The sequence below is a fragment of the Malaya genurostris genome, chromosome 3, assembly GCF_030247185.1.
Source record: "Malaya genurostris strain Urasoe2022 chromosome 3, Malgen_1.1, whole genome shotgun sequence".
Classification (NCBI taxonomy): domain Eukaryota; kingdom Metazoa; phylum Arthropoda; class Insecta; order Diptera; family Culicidae; genus Malaya; species Malaya genurostris.
Window position 1 is genome coordinate 101,118,899 of NC_080572.1, and position 18,985 is coordinate 101,137,883.

The window sequence follows — 18,985 nt, forward strand, 5'->3', positions numbered from 1 at the left end:
AGAACGTAAAGATATGAGAATTTTATATACTTACGAATGGTAAAAAAAAACTACAATTTAAAAATAATACATTGCTTGATTTTTGTTTTACAAGCAATAAAAAAACAAAATCATATATCTTAAATTTTCGGCTATCCTAAACGACATCAATTATAATCTACAGAATAGTAAAATTTATATTTCGCAAACTTAAAATTATTTCGGAATGTATGGAATTCGAAAGTTATTGGAATTTTCTATTAGTAAATTCCACTCGAAAATCTGTCATATACTTGTTTTACAATTCAGAAAAAGTAGGATTACGAATTTAGCACAAAAACACACGAAATGAAGTAAAACCTGTTTTTATCCACCTAGTGGTGTGATGATGCCTTTCTCATATTTATCTCATTCTCATATAAAAACGGAATAATATTCTTTAAACAATTTTGTATGATTTTTGAAAAACATGAAAGCTGGTGCATGAACTAGTGTAACCTACAGAATGAAACAGTTCTCAGATTGGTTAGGCCATCTTTCTCAGTGAAGTGAGTTCCACTATTCCAGGTACTTCTGAAACTGGAATCACCCCGAATATTGGCCTTGCAGCAGCCTTTGCGATTAGCACCAACAGGTTAACTACCTGCAGCTTACAGTTGTCTTCGTTTCGAAAAACAACCTTTCCGTTTGAATGCTTTTTACTGAATGAAACCCTTCACTGCCAATATTTTGGGATCATCTTCAATTGCGTAAAGCGGTAGGTGAGTGAATTAACCTTTTTTGTGCTAGGGTACATAACCAATTTCATTATGTTTACATTTCTGTTTAGCCTCGGTAGTTTATGTTGAATTGCAGGTGGCATAACAGTTCAACATAAACTGCTATACACTGACGAGTCTAAGACGAAACGTAATGGTGAAAGTTTGATAATTTTCCATTTTGAAAAATTACCGGATTACATGAAATTTCTGAAATCGACAAACTTTTTTCAATTCCAAATATCTTACAATTGGCAGAAACAATAATATCTAGTGTCATAAAAAAAAATTTTTTTTCGAGGGTGTAAAATTTATCGAAATTGGTCAAGTAACAACTTAGCTATGATAGCTCAAAGTTACCGTTCCAACTTTTTTTGAGGCTTGGTGCTCTGCGTAACTTTTTTAGGCTTGGTATTGGGAGTGTTAATGATTCTTGATTCATGACAAATGAACTGTTTGATTTGTAATGTTCCGCCTCAACACTTGATTTTGTTGGAAATAGCTTTTATTCAATATTAAAATCAACGAATGCAGAATGTGAAATTATACTGTTTTCATGTTTCAATTCGGGTCCATTTTATATATGCTAACACAAGTTCTAATGAGTTACGGATTCAGCGCAATCTCTCAAATTGGCAATAAACTGCATGATAATTCGAGATTTGTGTGGCAGCTGTATGCAATGAATTTTTGTATTTTTTATCAGTTTTTGAAAATTAAATTGGATTTCATCCAACATTTAAAATGAATATGTTCTGTGCCACTTGTTCCTGAAATTCCAAAGGATAAGTTTCTCAGTATTAAAAACGAGTACATATTGGCGGAAAAAGAATTGTACTTCAAAAGAAAACTGCATTCTATCGGCTTGATCACGTAGATGCCATTCCGGATAGGCTTGCGTTGTCACGTTTGCGGGTCGGCTCAGTAGCATGAGGATGCCATCGAGCAATAGCATTTGTCTCTGATGAAAGGTTCTAGTCGTCGGAACCCGGGATTCAGAGAAAACTATCGGTTTCGATCCTTCTGAAGAATGGTAATTCGCTGCATTCATAATTGATATATATTTTAAATGCAAACGAGGTGGCTGAATCTCAATACACTGCATTTAAATCGTTGAGTTGAATATACGACGACAGGGAATTAAACCTGTTATCCAATCTCATCACGATAGAAGAGAACTGAGCCTTCACAAATGGGATTCACTGCAATATACCCAGGGGCAGAAGCATCACGTACAAATTTTGCAAACCAGAATCCACAATCCAGAGCCGGTAGCCTAGCATCATGCCAATCAATACAGTATATTTGTGACTTTCTAGAGTTCTGAACCATCGGATGCGACAAGTAATGAGTGATGCCTTAGCTGACCTGAGCTCACACGGATCGGTAGAACATAGATGGATAGTAATTACAGTCTGACCATCGCACAATCATCAATCGTTCTAGCCGAGTTTGAAATGCAAATCGATTCAATAAGGTTCAAAGCAAAACATGGCTTGGGTCATAGTTGGACGATCCGGGCAGCACTTCCCTTCGGTACTAGGATGCGTAAAGCTCATTATCTTACCTCAATATCAGCTGATGTAGACGTGAATGTTGTCCCAGCTTCCGCAGCGTCCGGCAGGCTCCGATTACCGATAATTGATGTGTTTTTGCTATTCGAAGCCCTTCCTGATATTGTACAATCGCCTCCAGCAGCAAATCTAGAATATATATCGAATCGAAAAAAGAAAAGACGCCCAACATTAGACATAAAGGATATAACGTATTTCCGGCAAAATATTTACACACGGACACTATTCCCATTCACCAGGATAGTCGTCGACGACGACGACGACGAGTAAAAATTCGAGTGGCACACGGGAATGTCGGAGAGGGACTCTCTAGAGAACCATATGGCCTGGGCTGGGAAGGATGAATACACGTACGTACATGCCTCTGCGTTGTCAGTTAAAGTGGATGATTGCTATCGATCGTCCATCGTTTCATCGCATCTCTTGGAAAATGGCCGCATGATTTGTTTGAGATTGGGATGAAGCAAATCGGAAGCAGCAATAATAGGCGAAATGCATTCAATCTCGGCAACAACTTTGGCAAACAAATCAATGTTCGTCGATTAGAAGATAGGATGGTAGAATGGGGGCATGATTACGTGCAAACTTTTATCATTTGGTTATATTGCATTCGTGTGACGACTGTCCATTGGAAGGTAGGAATGTTGAGCATTTATAGCGTCTATATCCATGGCCTTTGGGTTGGAATGTCACAGCTTTTTAATAAAAGTTTACGACAGTGTTTTTCAATCCGGAGAGATAAGGAAAGTTTTTAAAGACATTATAAATAAAGTATCAAATGCAAACCGAGTAGGTTTTAGTAATTTGTATATTACATACTTTTTACTTGGTAGTATGTCATAATTTACAAAGAGTCGTATTGATATCAAAGGATAAAATTGAAGATCATTTTTAAATCATATAAGTAAAGGTCATGGATAGCAATAGACGTAGATCTTATTCTGAACAAAAAAAAAATATTGTAGATTATTGGGAAAATATTTATATATCTTAAACGTTCTCCTAGGGCCAATGATATTGGATTTCGTTTTTTAGAAAGTAATTGTAAGGCCCATAATTACAATACTACATGGAATGAGAAGTCCCGGGCCTAACAAAAAAGCCGATTTTTTACAGTGATAACTTTTTTTTATTCTTTAGTACTATAGCGATACACTTGACCAGTGTTGGTGATTGCCGAAAAATTGACAGAAGCTGCTATATTGCTATCTATATTGTATACAACATTTTCAATCCGGTAGAAGATGCTACAAGAACTCGAGTCTCTCAATGCATGAACCGCAAGAGAATTTTTCTACATTCCTTCGCTCCACTTCATACTCTGAGTATTTCACGGCCCATAAAAAAAATTACAGTCTGATAATGAACGTTGCTGTGTGGAATTTCCCAAGAGAGAATCGCAAGTTGACAATTATCGCAGAAAATCGAGTCGATGATTCAACTTGATGATTCTCATACTAGGTTGCAATATTTCAAAACCCTTGTGTGGAGCATTCACTGACATTTTCATAGACACAACTTATGCGAAGGTTATATGCACATAGTTAGAATAAGCGGCAATAGTAAAATGATTCTATCGCAATTATCAACTGCCTGTATAGAATCGGATCGCGAAACGAGAATAAGCGACCGTTTGTTGCTTCAGAGAAGATCCCCACAGCAGCGTGCTAACCTTTGATTCTCAGAAATGTCATCGAGAGAAATTCGCTCTCGCACTGGTGTCGATTCTATGTTAAATGAGCCATGCCGGGTTTTTGTTGTTGCGATGATTTCCAACTCTCTTTGATGGCACTGATTCAATCGTTAAAGAGTTGCCCATGAACGTTCTTTGATACGATAAAAGCCATCCTTGCACTTGACCCATCTGTCCTCCATAATTTTGATACCCTTTGAAAAAAAAAACAAACGAATTGTCAAGACCAGGCTTCCCAAATGTACCGCCGCGCGACATTATTATTGAGGCTGTCTTGCTACTCTTTCCATGACAGCCTTGTGATAGGTTTCATCACGACAGCCCATAGACAAATAGTTCTGTACAGCCAACGTTGCCGTCATTCACTTCGTTCGACAGTTCATTCCATCTCAAGACATTTTGTCATGGTCCACGACAGCCGAAGAAGCATGAAGTTCTCGCTGTTGCGACAGTAAACTTCGGGTATCAGTCACTGCGTTGTTTCTGTCGAGAGCAAAATAGTACTCTCCCTTGACCAAGTCTGCGACAGTAGCCGGTGCGGTTCAAATTTGTTGCTCTTGGTTTGCTATGAAGATTCGAGGCAAGCATGTGGGTTTTAGTTTTGCCTTTGGTGATTGCTTTTCGCAGCGGTTGATCATTGCGCATAGCAATCACCGTTGGTAGGGCATTGATAACAATATAATTGATAATTAATAATATACGAAACGGATTGAAGGACGGACTTTGGTTTTAATGAATAGTTAATTTTTATATTTTGGTCGATCTTCTATGAATCGATCGATCAATGAAATTCTATAGAAAGAAAAGTTTGTTTTCAAGAAATTATATCCATAATTAAAGATCTGAGACAGTTCGGCGTGCTCGTTTCAAGCAGTTTACGTTCGGTTTGTCGGCTGTAGGCGCGTACTGATGTGCGTGGAGCATTATTTCCATCCTCTTTATCTCTTCCTTCAGGATATCAAAGGCGCGATCGTTTCTTATACAAGAGTGTATAAGTCAATTGAATCAGATTTTAGATGTAAACGGTGAATGAATGTTTGTAGCAAAAGATATATTCAAATTAAAGATTCTGTATTCGATACTAGTTAGCGTGATTCTGAATAGCATTCAACTTTGCAGTTGACTTGTAAGTCTACGGGACTATTGCATGGTCAGTGCTGCAATACTACGGACACTAAGAATCTTTCCAAGTCAGAACTGAAACATACAAAATCTGGCTCGTTAAGTTCGTCATATGTACATTGAACCACCAATCGAATAAAAACCTTGAGTGCAAAATTTGGAGTCGGAATTAGCAATGCAAAAATCATTTAGAAACTTATTTGCAGGTACCGTACAACAAAGCTTTGAATGCAAAAACTGAATGAAAAATTCCGGTTCCTCCAAAAAACATGTTTCCAAGCGTGGAATGTAGCATGGTTGCCCGTAACAGATTCGAATGTTTATTTCGTTTTATTTAGAAAAAAAGTTTTAGTTCACCAAGTTATTTAATAATGTCTTTCTTGAGTAATATGGTCTCAAGCTTTCCAGACATATCAAGTTATCTTCTATATATGAATAGTATAGTGTTTCTATTAACCTGGAATATATTCCAAAATACATATGTGCTGATAATCTGGAATTCATTTTCTTCCTGTTATGCATTGAATTATCTTATCTCTAGAAACGGCATATTAACTATTATATTATTTTGGTCATAGCTACCAGAAGTTCGCGACTCTCACACACGTTGAAACTGTCACATGTTCGACGTTTGGAAGCATTGGGAAAATCGAAAAGACTCCCATCCAGAAATTTCGGAAGTTGCTTTAACCCTCATGACTGTGCCTGCAACGCAAGTTTCTGTTGAAAGAGCGTTTAGCGCTCTGGCGTTAGTATTTTTCGCCAGCACGGACAAAATTGTCCGTACAAAACCTGTCGAACATTTTAATAGTAAAATTAAACCAAGACTTACTCCATCATATTATTCCACACATGTACAATTGGAAAGACTCCATGACTCGATGGGAAAAAATGAATAAAAAATTATTTTTTACTAATTTAGAGCTAAAATGTTATCATTTGCGGTTTTAAAATCACTATAGATTCATCGTATTGAATTTCATTGCCAGTTCTGGTTGGGAAATTTGGGGAGTACGATTACCTATAAAGTACACTTATATTTCCAAAAATGGTAAGTAACAAAAACTACCTAAACATGAATTCAAGCTCAATTTGGTTTTGGAGAATCTAATATCTGTCATTGGAATTATAAAAATTTCATAGTGTCTATACATAGATTTTGATTTTGTCATAAAAAAAGGTTTTGAAATTACTTGAAAATTCGACTAGTGAAAGTTGACATTCGACTAAGATAAGTTAAGCAATTCCTCCGTGTGTATGTATGTGTCAAACAACGTCACTTAATTTCTCAGAATGTCGAAAATTTTCTACCGTCTAATTGTCTAAGTAGCTTGTGTCCGCATTTAAAAAAATTAAACGTTTGGAACTTTAAATATTGTAAATGAATAGTGAACATTCTGAGAGCCGAGTTCATTGCATATATTTAACAGTTTTCTTTCTGAAAAGAAATTAAAATGAAAAATGATATATTGAAAAATGTAGGTGTGATTCCCCGGTGAACGACCACAATTAAGTTTGAAAGCGGGAATAAATATAATAATAATAATAATAATAATAATAATAATAATAATAATAATAATAATAATAATAATAATAATAATAATAATAATAATAATAATAATAATAATAATAATAATAATAATAATAATAATAATAATAATAATAATAATAATAATAATAATAATAATAATAATAATAATAATAATGATAATAATAATAATAATAATAATAATAATAATAATAATAATAATAATAATAATAATTATATACTCATAATTGAGTTTGCAATGTCCAGTCAGAGCTCTGGCCAGAATACTGCAATGATGCTTGGAAAAATACAGTAGACACTTTGACATTTTCAGATTTAAATCTGGTAGAAATGCTTTTGTTTGAGCGCTTGCAAACTTGAGCTGCGCCAGTAGCTGGCATGTTTGGATGCAACCCAAGAACGAATCTTATGCTTTATCCAACTAGTTGAAAGTGGTAAAGCTGGTTCAGGACCAACGAAATCATTCGTTGCACCAGCTCCAGCCAACTCATCAAATAATAATAATAATAATAATATCGTGGCTGTCATTTCCGATCCTAAAAAATTCATTGGTTTAGTTATCCTAGGAGAAACAGAAAAATCAAAACGTCGTTATTCAGAATAAGGGTGCATAAGATATTTTCGGAGTATTATCAATGAATGCTAGTGTATCTGTTTCTTTAGGAATAAGAAGGAAGCACTAAGGATGAATACTTCAGTAATTCAGATATATGAGCCGTTACACAAAACTCTGTGTTTATCTTTAAATATTCGTTAGTTATTAAAATTCATTGCCTTCGCCGACAGTATATATAAATCTTAAACAATTTCTTTATTTCACAATGGTAATGTAATGAAACCCTAAAATTTCCTGCAAAGGTAATCCCAACAACGCAATCGTATGTACTAGTACTATTTCATTGAGGCAGCCGAAATAGTGCGAGCGCACTATGAACCACAGCTCGTCTTCAGAAACAGCCGGTTTATTGCTTCCAGAGACATTGATGAGACAGCCGGCTCGCGACAGCCCTTCGTAACAGTAATTCCCTAAAAATCAAAGGATGTCTTCGATTTTCAAAGGCTGTCCCCGTAACATTTTATGCGAATGAGCGAACAGAAAGAAACAGGATACAATCAGCCCGTTCGGTTTGACTACTCTCCGGATAGAATACTCTCATCAAACTGGTGAGTAGAAACTGTCTCAGTGACAGCATTCATTTAGGCATGCGAGCGCTGTTGCCATTACAGTTCGGCATATGCTTCACACATATTGTAGACTGGGCTTTCGACTTTGCACTCAGACAGTTCATGCTATCTCGTGGCGGATGTCATTGAAAAGCAGTACTGCTGGGAAGCCTGGTCAAGACCTTCAGACAGTTTTCTGAAAAATGAAAGTTTTTAAGATTTCCACTTTATATAATTCGCATTTAGTTTACTGTTTATTTTGAGTAAGGAAAAGCTTGGTGGAGTTTTGTATTGCGACGAATCGAAAATCGATGCGTTAAATCTCTAAAGTTTTGCATTTCTTTTGTGATGTGAAAAATACATTTGGGCGTAAAATACAATACGCAGTATTTGGATCAAAAATACAGTACAGTACTGCTAAATACAGTACGGATACTAGCGTTAAGCATATGGGATCCGAAGAAAAGACTAGTTTCGAAGTTTACGGCGATGGATATCTATTTGAAAAAGCTGTAAGAGCTCGAAGTAGTCTATTCTTGATTGGAAGGGCTTTTCCACAAAAGTAACCTTGCTAACATCGCAACGGACAAATAACAAATCGAGATCAATCAGTTTGCATCTGTCATGGTAACTTGGAAGGTTTCAAGGGTATCTGCAAAGAAGCCAACGGACAGCGAATCGAACAAATGTTCGTTAGATTGCTTCAATGCGTTGGAAGCTTTTTAAAGATTTTTCTCTCCGGACGATTTTCTCGAAGATGACCGGGCAGATTTTAACAAAAAAAATTGGCTCGACAAGGCTGCCAAACACACAGACATTCAATTTTTGTGAAAGTTAAATATTTTTTCATTATTCATTGGAATCCATGTAATGTCCAACCCATACGATAGATTAATGTGATAAAACTTCTCATCAAAATAATAAAATGTATGCTGGCAACCCGGTACAGTTTGCTCATATACGAGAGAGTACAAGAGAAATACGATGCGAAAAGGGAATAGAGCGAGCCACGTGGTCGATTTAAAACTCAACACGTGACCCTCTGTCCTCAAACCTTAAGCCATGAACTGAAGTTGTAGATGGAAACGCATGGTATTTAGTTCTAAGGACATTTGATTTATTATTTAAGAACTAAATACCAAGGGTTTCCAACAAGCCGCAAAGGTGTCAAGTAATCCAGGATTACTCTAATTTTTTGCAGTAATCCAGGAATCGGTGGATTACATTAGGAATCCAAAAGTAATCTTTAGTAATTCAAAGTTACCTGGATTATGCTTATTTTTTAAAAATAATCCAAGTAATCAGTAAAAATCTTAAAATAATCCAGTAATCATATAGTAATCCGTTTTGCCTTTATTTATAGTAAGGTAAAAGAATTGCTGGGAAATTGGTTCTTCAATTTGGTGCATGCTGCTTCTAATATATCTTCGAAGCCTATCAGCACTGACAATAAACGAGATATTTTAACGATAATAATTTCGCCATCAAGCCTCCTGATTTTAACAAAGTTTGTTTCACAGTTACGGTTTTTTTACCGTATTCTTGAGCGCAGTCTTTCAGATCAACATCAAAATCAGCATAAGGGAGAAGATCTTTGATGTCAACAATCATTTCATCGGTTATACTTTCTTTACAATCTGCCTGCATATACGAAGCGTCGTTGTCAGGTTCTAATGTAGTATGTATTCCATCGACTAGTTTCGTTGGTTTGATTTTACATTTTGAATCTGATTTGCAATGTACCCCTACATCATTTATATCTTTAATGGTTTCTAATTTGGCTTATTCGATGATGTATTACTGGGCATTGATTCAGGAACATACACTCGAACACTTTTGAATGGATTTGCTTGTAAACTATTTTGAAATTCATACGATCCATATCCGTAATTGGGCAAATTAGAGTCAAACTTGGAAGATTTTTTCTGTTTATTTATTGCAGCTTCTCTCTAAATGCCGGCATGAAGTTTCAAAAACGCCTAACCCTGTAAATCCAGAGCCGGAAGTCGGCTCCGGACAAAATTCAATAACAGATTAAGAGATTTTAAGACCTTTCATTTGAGTAAAAGTTTGTGGAAATTCAGTTTTTTCTTAGAATATGAAGTGAGTTTTTTCACTAGACATTAGAAAACTTACAGTGAAATCAGCGTATTGCAAAGTGTTGAGAATTATAAATGTTTGAATGATGTGTATTGTAAAAGTTAGAGAAAAAGTTTTTTTTTGTGAAAAACTACGGGAGATGTGCATAGCGAAGCATGGAATTCCGATAAAGACTGTCCCAGAAAGTATGGACGCAACCAAAAACCGCTGCCATTTCGCAATGGTTCAGAATCTGTCAGTTTTTATGGCTGCGTCCTGTTGTTTACACTTTTCTCTAACCACTTGTGCAATTGATTATTCGTTTTCATTAGTTTGTTTCGAAATGCGTGGACTTTCAGCAGAACAACGTCGAAAAATTGTGTACAAATGGAGCACAGAACGCGGACTGTCACTGAGAAAGATAGCAAAAATGGAAGGAGTGAAAATGCCGTGCGAAATGCAATCAGGAAGTTCGGTGAGGATAACACCTTTGAGTATAAACCGAAAACGGGTCGAAAAAAAGGTCCTGCTAACCCTCAGTTGGATAAACATATACTGAACGCGTTCGAGCAAAAAAACGAGGTTTCAGTTCGGGATGTGGCCGAAAAAGTCGGAGTCAAATATTCTTCGTGCTAAAGAACGTTTGAATTTTCGAACCTATAAGAAGCAGAAACAACCAAAACGTAGTCCGAAATAAGAAGCATCGATCAAGCCGAGGGTTCGAATGCTGTACAATACGAATGCTGTACAATACGATTCTTGCTGGAAATTTGAACTGCATAATCATGGACGACGAAACCTACGTGAAACTCGATTACAAATCCTTGCCGGGACCACAATATTATACGGTGCGAGAAGGGTAAGTGTTAAACCAGTCCGAGACATCGATTGAAGTCGAAAAATTTGGTGAGAAAGCTATGGTCTTGCAAGCAATTTGTAGCTGCGGTAAGATTTCGAAACCCTTCATCACCACTGCTTCAATGAACAGCGAAATATACATCAAGGAATGTTTACAATAACGACTTGTTGTTTCCACAGGGTTGTGGGAATTTTTCGTACAACAAACAAAAATGGAAACAATCGGAAAATGTAAAAAAGTTATATTTCGTGTTTTGAGCTTTTTAGCAAAATTGTATATTAGAGGGACGAATATAGCTTGATGGGTTAGTCGATGTCTTTCACGCAACCCTCCTGGGTTCGATTCCTAACCCCACTTTTCTGGCCCGGAGAGGTAAATGACCTTAAGGTTAAAACCTCTATAATTGAAACAAAAAAAGTATATTGACGTAGTCTTCTTTTGAAATATTGTATATTAGAAGTAATGCAGTAATTCTAGAAGAAAAATTACCATAAACAAGAAGTAATCCCGAGTAATCAGATTTTAAAAGTAATCGAGTAATCTAGAAATAATCAGGGTAATAATGTAAGTAATCGAAGTAATCCTCTTCAAGACTGACAAGTAATCCAAGCTGTTGGAAACCCTTGGTTCATTCAAACAACTTCGCGTAAAATTATTTCCTGTTATGCTAAAGGCCCGAATGAATGGGCAGCATTCACGTTGCTCATAGAAAAGAGAGAACTATTTAGTGAAAATTTATATTCAGAGTACACGGCATATTCGCAAAGTAAGGGCCTTTCATTAGTATTTCTAAATCGACATGTTAAAATATTTATTTAATATTTCCAAATCAACACGTTCAATTTTTTTCATTATTTACGGTGCACAGTGGTTCAAAAGCGCAATTTCACGCTCTTAGTTGATAACTTATAGGAAAGTGGTTTTTGAGGTACAGTATCTTCAGCAAAGTTGCTCAGAATGATAAACGCCATCTTTCGGCAAATTTTATTTATGTGATTAATCTCCCTGAAAGTGAGATAAAAATATTATTCTAGTTCAGAGCCAACATAGGGGCTAAGTTACTTCTACAAAGTTGTGCAGAAAGTTTTTTCAAACAAATTTGTTAAAGGTACTTTTTCCGTAGCTTTAGTGTGATTCATGATATAATTTATTTTCTGAGAAGGGTGTCCTAAAACCAGTTTTTGTAAGAAAACACATATATTTTCAATTCATATGAGTTTTTCACGTTATAAAAAGTTTTTTATCATTAAAAACTACACAACTTTCTCGAACATACTATGCTGCTATCATTTCAGTTTAATGAAATAGAGCCATTTTACATGTTTATTTTTTACAAAATTTCAACTTGTCTATCATCAAAAGGCGCAGAAAGGTGCAGATGAGACTATTTGCATATTAAACTACATCAAAAGAGCTTTCATACCGTGGATGAATTACTCGTCTGCGATCGTCTGCAGGCGAGAAATGTTCTTTTCAATCTACATCCAATGCTATAATTTCATTTCTATCGTTAGTCTGATAAAAATATATGACATAATACAATTTTCGATTTCTTCTGTGAAATTTCTTGTTCGCACGTTACAATCCTTCAAGTTGCTAGTATAAGGTTTGATGAAACCAATAGAAATTTGTTTACTACGAACCAAGTGCTTCTTAATTTTATTGTTGAGAATTGTTTTGCCGATGCACTTCTTACAGTGTTTCAAATGGATAATGAATACTGCGTATAATAAAGGTTACGGCAAATGATTTCTTTACCTATTGATCCTACAGCTGTTGCGATTCTAGAACAAATGCAACAAGTGAGTTCCCGGTAGTTATAATCTGAAAGATCCTTAGATTGAGCCGTACACCAAAAACAGAGTGTACCATCACAATTATTTCATAACATTTAATCTGTTACTTCACAATGATTTTCTGATTTATCTGGAAGCTTTTTTTTCTAATAATAATCTGCCGGGCGAGGGATTCATCCTAGGTGTTAACCCTAACAGCATGTAAGTCCAGGTTTCAACCTAAATATTCCGAGCTGAACACAATTATCATTCACATAACGAAATAAAAAAATTCACACGACATGTAAATCAATAGTAACATGGAATAGATATGGGTTGCATCGAAAGTTTGATTGAAAAGTATCATCGATGTAAAAATAAATTAGATTGCATTGAATTGTCAATGAATAGAAATCTTTCAATTACGGTTTAGTTTTGCGATTCAATAATATTGCAATGTACAGAATTGTAAAATAACTTAACGTTTAACTGCCTGCATTAAATATGTGCATGAACATTAATGTAAATTGACAATTTTTTTTTATTTTGCTTCGTCTTTTAATATAATATTAAAATTCAACCACTTCTGCAATCCCTAATCTCAGTAGAGAGTCTATCATAAGTCGGTTGCCTACTGTTTCTTGAATGAGTTGCTAACCGATTCCGCGGTGCCGATTGTTCGTAGCAAGAATAACCTATCTCATTAATGATTTCGATGGCTCAGGAGAGAACATAAGAAGCCCGTCGCATTTCACGGTGTGATAGGGCTTCTAATTATGCGCGTGTGATAGGGCTCGGTGTAGATACACAATCATACGTACACACACACACACATACAAACACCTGCACACATATGTACGCCTCTATGGTAACTAGATCATGCAAAACTTACTCTTCTCCATCAACCAGTCCCCGTACTGCCGGCGCAGATCGGCATCGTACGGATTCAGCAGGACGACGCGTCGCAGCAACTGACCAGCCTTCAAACCGCTGTATAACTTCACTAATTCCAGATAAGCCGCCGTGAATAGTGGTTCCACTTTGATGCACCGTTCCAGCATCCGGATCGCGTCCGTTGTTCGGTTTGCTTTCCTGTGTACATGTGAGAGATTCACAAGCAAATCGGATGGAGGCGGAAGGCACACACATTCACAAATGTCGTCATCAGCGGCAAATGAAATGAAATAAGCATTAAAAACACGGTTATAATTAGTTCAGAGATAGTACGTAGAATGGTAGTAATCTAAACGAGCTGTTGAATGGTGCGAATATATCAAAGTGTGAGATTTTCCCGATCTGAGAGAATGAGGAGGATTATGTTTCACTTTGTCGGACGTTGAGCCAGTTTTTGTCTAACTCATGTCGTTGCCTAAATCATTTGAGACCGTTATGTATAACGGTATCTATTGTTAGGTACTTTGGGAAATATCTCAAGCGTGACTCGACACGGACAGGTTTGGTACGATCTACCAGAAATGTATAATATTGCGCAAATAATGTGTGGTGTTTGATATTCAGTCCATCGGGAATTAGTTGAAGTTGAGTTATTATAAGGCTTATTAAAAAAAACTAAAAATGATTTATTAGAATTCTTCATCTTAATATTAAATTCGTTAAAGTTTAATTTAAATCATTTTTCCTTTTCGTTTGTTTTATTATCTATGAAAAAACGTTAGAATGTATGGTATAATAAGGTATACGCACAACAAAATCAAGCGTTGGTTTAAGGAGCAATTTACAATTCGGGGAAAAAGTCATGTCGAAAACTGAAAGGCTATAGCAGGATAAGCATGTGAAATTTGCCCCCAAAGGAAATTCATATTGTTAAACCACATTCGAAAGGTCATAGACTGGAAACAATTTTCTCAAAGTTTCAACCCCTTAACTGCCATATTCACGGAGCTAGGGTGGTTCTACTAATTTTTATTTTATTTGATTTTTGAAGAAACCGCTTATTCGAAAATTTTGAAAAAATTCAGGTATGTTTAAGACATTATGGGGAAAGTTTACATTTTTTTTCAAAATTTTTGAAGATGTATTTCTTTCATAAAAAATACTTGAAAATTTTGAAACATATTTTTTCCCTCTTCCAATTTTTGCCCCACCCCAGATTTTTTAGTGATAAATAAAAATTTTTTAGACATGTTGAAGTGGTATGTTTTCATATTTTTAAAAAATGTGGATGATCACAATATTTTATTTTTTCTAAAAAATAAATTACAGTCGACCATGCGTCCCCATCAAGTTCTGTTAGAAGGAAACGCATTGTTCTTTGTTCTAGTAGTTTATGCAACTCAAGCGCAGGGCTTAGAAATCAAAGTAACGAAAAGGAGGAAATGAGTTTCAACCTTTGCATAATACATACACGATCATACTTCGGGTACAACCTAGAATGCTACAAAGCAAGAACTTACAGGTATGTGGTTCATATATGATTGGCAGTAATATATGAACGTCGCGAGTATTATACATATGAAATTCTGTTACGGCAGTCAAGAACTAGAGTGGGTGTCAGTTTTTACGTGTTGCCGATGTATGTAATGAAATAATAATGAAAGAAAACATGAAAATTTCATTACAGTGTCAAAAGTTATCATAGAGATATGTTATCGAGGGATGTCTATACCTTTCTGGAAAAATGTGTGATAAAGATAAAGTTGGAGTTTTGTGTTTTAAAACGTCAATCGAATATCTTTATGATGGTTTTCATGGTTTGAAATAACAACAGATATAAAAAAGCGATGCATTATTTTCCGTTTTTGAGTTATAACTTGATTCGCTGAATCGATTTCTTTAATTTGGTATATTGTGTAGAAAGCTCCATACTTTCCAGAAAATACCTGAGATGACAGCAATCAACTCATGCCGTTTTTCATTGAAAAACACTGGTGGCGTGGATTGCTCTGATTTTGCACTTTCGAGCAGAAATGCAATATTTTGACGGTGTTTCATTGCCATTTCTGCTCGAAAGTGCAAAACCAGAGCAATCCACGCCACCAGTGTTTCTCAATGAAAAATGCCATCAGTAAGTGATGATTCACTTTCAGAGGAACGCCTCCAGATTTTTACTGGTTTAACATGGCCAAATATCATTGAGCTTCGTGATATACTGAAGTCAATGAGAAAGATTTGGTCGTATTTTTGTTCAAATTGCGAACGGGAAGTTCTAATGAGTTAATATCATCAATCCTTGGATTGGAACGAGAGCAGCAAGTATCGGAATATAGTAGCTCTGGAATAGAAGCTTTTGTTCTGCCAAGCAATTTTGGGTTTAAAGCTTTATCACGAGATGACCTAATTAAGACACACAGAGCATAAAAAACTATTCGGGTCCGTAATAAGTTGTATCTCGTTTTTCAAAGCTTACAAGTGCTATATCGAGTACACTAAAAATTCGACTGGATATTTGAGAATCCAGCGCCGTTGCTGTGAATGCGCTATTGGCAATAGAACTGTTGGTTGCTGTTCACACTTGACCGCCATTATTTACTACTTATCTCATGCTCAGTTTTTATCCAGAATAGTGAGACCGGCGGCAATATTATTAATAATCAGAGACAATACGTGTGCTTTCAAAAAGCAATGTATTTTTATATCATTTTTCATCCCATTTCCTTTTTAACTGAAATATATATCATCAATGGCCACTTCTGTTTGACACCAATATAAAAAAGAAAAATTCAATTTGCTGTTGTTGAACTCGATATGCATTTATTGAAATGTACATAGCTGGTGAAAAGGAAACCGCATTGTACGAGACCACACAGTGCAAAACGATTTGACAATTTCATGAAAAACTATCGAGTTTTTTTTATTCAATAATATATTATAATATTAAGGCACACTGCTTAAGCTCTAAGATGCCAAGGGTATTTACTAATCTTAATTACGACTAACTTAAAACTAGAATAGTATTATTATGTAATGTAGTATCGGGGTAGCGGATTCTCGACAATTCAGCTTTCAGCAGGCGAGGTGAATTGAATATTGGGTGAGGGTCTTCCAAATGGCGAATATCCATGTTGGCCGCATCATTCGGTCCGTGTGGGTCCGCGGGAAACACCCCCAGGCTACGAAGGCCCGGCGGGTGGCCCGCATGCTGGTCATTGACTGGAGCGGTCTTCCGGTGATGGTGATGTTACGGAAGAGAATGAAAAAAAAGAAGTAAATATTGTGGGAAACGGGGTAAAAAAGGGGTGTGGGAACAAAATGTTTGAAAACGACAGAGATCTAATTAGTTGCCATCGAGATGGTGAAAAAACAGGGAAAGGGGAACGAAAAAGTTAGTGACAAAAAAAAGATCTTGTTAATTCCAATGAAGATGGTGGACAGGGACGGGGATCGAGAGAATCGGGCGGATGTTAGTGTCGAACCTGTAGGTGGAGATTATATTTTCTGAGCGAGGAATAACACATTACACTTGTATATCAATGTGTTTAAGGTACTTGTATATGAGAAGCATATATGAACTATCCCGACTCGCCAACACATCCCGAACCGGCACCTCAGGCGGTCTACCTCGGGCCCTGAGGGATTCCAGTAGCTTCGACCTGGCGTCACGATACTCTACGCACGACCACACGACATGCTCGATGTCCTGATAACCGTCGCCACAGGTGCAGAGCCCGTTCTCCACGATCCCGATACGCCGGAGATGTGCGTTGAATGTATAGTGATTTGACATGAGCCGTGACATAACGCGAATGAAATCACGACTCATGTTCATCCCCTTGAACCAAGGTTTCGTCGATACCTTAGGGATAATGGAGTGTAGCCATCGTCCCAGTTCGTCATTCGTCCATGAAGTTTGCCAACTTTCGAGAGTTTTCTGACGAGAAATACTGAAAAATTCATTGAAGCAGATTGGTCTTTCATAAATATCACCTTCCAATGCGCCCACTTTAGCCAATAAGTCTGCCTTTTCATTGCCCGGAATGGAACAATGCGAAGGGACCCAGACTAACGATATTAAATAAGACCGTTCAGATAAAGTTCTCAAATGTTCCCGTATTTTCCCCAGGAAATATGGGGGATACTTTCCTGGCTTCATTGCCCGGAGAGCTTCTATTGAACTTAGACTGTCCGTGACAATGAAGTAATGGTCTTTGGGCATAGTTTCAATGATCTCGAGGGTGTACTGAATAGCAGCTAATTCTGCGACGTAAACTGAAGCCGGATCACTGAGTTTGTAAGAAGCGGTGATGTTTTGATTGAAGATGCCGAAGCCTGTGGACTCGTTAATGTTTGATCCGTCAGTGTAAAACACCTTTTCACAATTGACTGTTCTAAATTTATTATAAAAAATATTTGGGGCCACTTGAGGGCGCACGTGATCCGGAATTCCACGAATTTCTTCTCTCATGGATGTGTCGAAAAACACAACAGAATCAGAAGTATCCAAGAAATGAGCACGGTTGGAAACAAACGAAGAAGGATTAATATTCTGAGCCATGTAATCAAAATACAAGGACATAAAACGGGTTTGAGAGTTAAGCTCAACTAACCTTTCGAAGTTTTCAATCACCAGAGGATTCAAAATGTCGCATCGAATGAGCAAACGATATGAGAGATCCCAGAACCGGTTTTTCAGTGGAAGAACGCCCGCCAGCACTTCGAGGCTCATCGATTGCATGCAACCCAAGGAAATACGCAAACAACGATACTGAATTCTTTCCAGCTTGATGAAATGAGTGTTCGCCACTGATCGGAAGCAGAAGCATCCGTATTCCATCACGGACAATATCGTTGTTTGATACAACCTGATCAGGTCTCCTGGGTGGGCACCCCACCATGATCCGGTTATTGTGCGAAGAAAGTTGATTCTCTGCTGGCATTTTTGTTTCAGATACCTAATGTGACATCCCCAGGTGCCTTTGGAGTCGAACCAGACCCCGAGATATTTAAATGTGAAGGCCTGAGCTATGGTTTCACCCCCTAGTTGAAGCTGTAATTGTGCTGGTTCTCGCTTCCTCGAAAATACAACCAGCTCAGTTTTCTCCGTAGAGAACTCGATACCCATTTGAAGAGCCCATGTTGACAAGTTGTCGAGGGTATCTTGCAATGGTCCTTGGAGATCGGCAGCTTTGGGTCCTATAATAGACACAACGCTGTCGTCGGCAAGTTGTCTTAGCGTGCAAGATGTGTTGATACATTCATCGATATTACTTACGTAAAAATTGTATAAAAGGGGGCTTAAGCATGAGCCCTGAGGAAGACCCATGTAGCTGAATCGTATTGTTGACAAATCACCATGCGCAAAGTACATGTGTTTCTCAGACAATAGATTATGTAAAACGTTGTTCAAAACTGGCGAAAGACCATGCTGATGCAACTTCTCAGATAGGATATTTATAGAAACTGAGTCAAAAGCCCCCTTAATGTCTAGGAAAACTGACGCCATTTGTTCTTTACGAGCAAATGCCATTTGAATTTC

General features: G+C 36.8%; 1 protein-coding gene across 1 annotated transcript in view; it reads right to left on the reverse strand.

The window, feature by feature from the left end:
• LOC131439588 (protein O-mannosyl-transferase TMTC1-like) overlaps window positions 1-18,985 on the reverse strand; it is a 667,156-nt gene that overhangs the window by 22,689 nt on the left and 625,482 nt on the right. The window contains exons 10-11 of the mRNA XM_058610786.1: window positions 13,445-13,644; window positions 2,305-2,440 (exon numbers count right to left, since the gene is read on the reverse strand). Of these exons, the coding sequence (XP_058466769.1) occupies window positions 2,305-2,440; window positions 13,445-13,644 (336 nt within the window). The remainder of the gene's footprint in view (window positions 1-2,304; window positions 2,441-13,444; window positions 13,645-18,985) is intronic.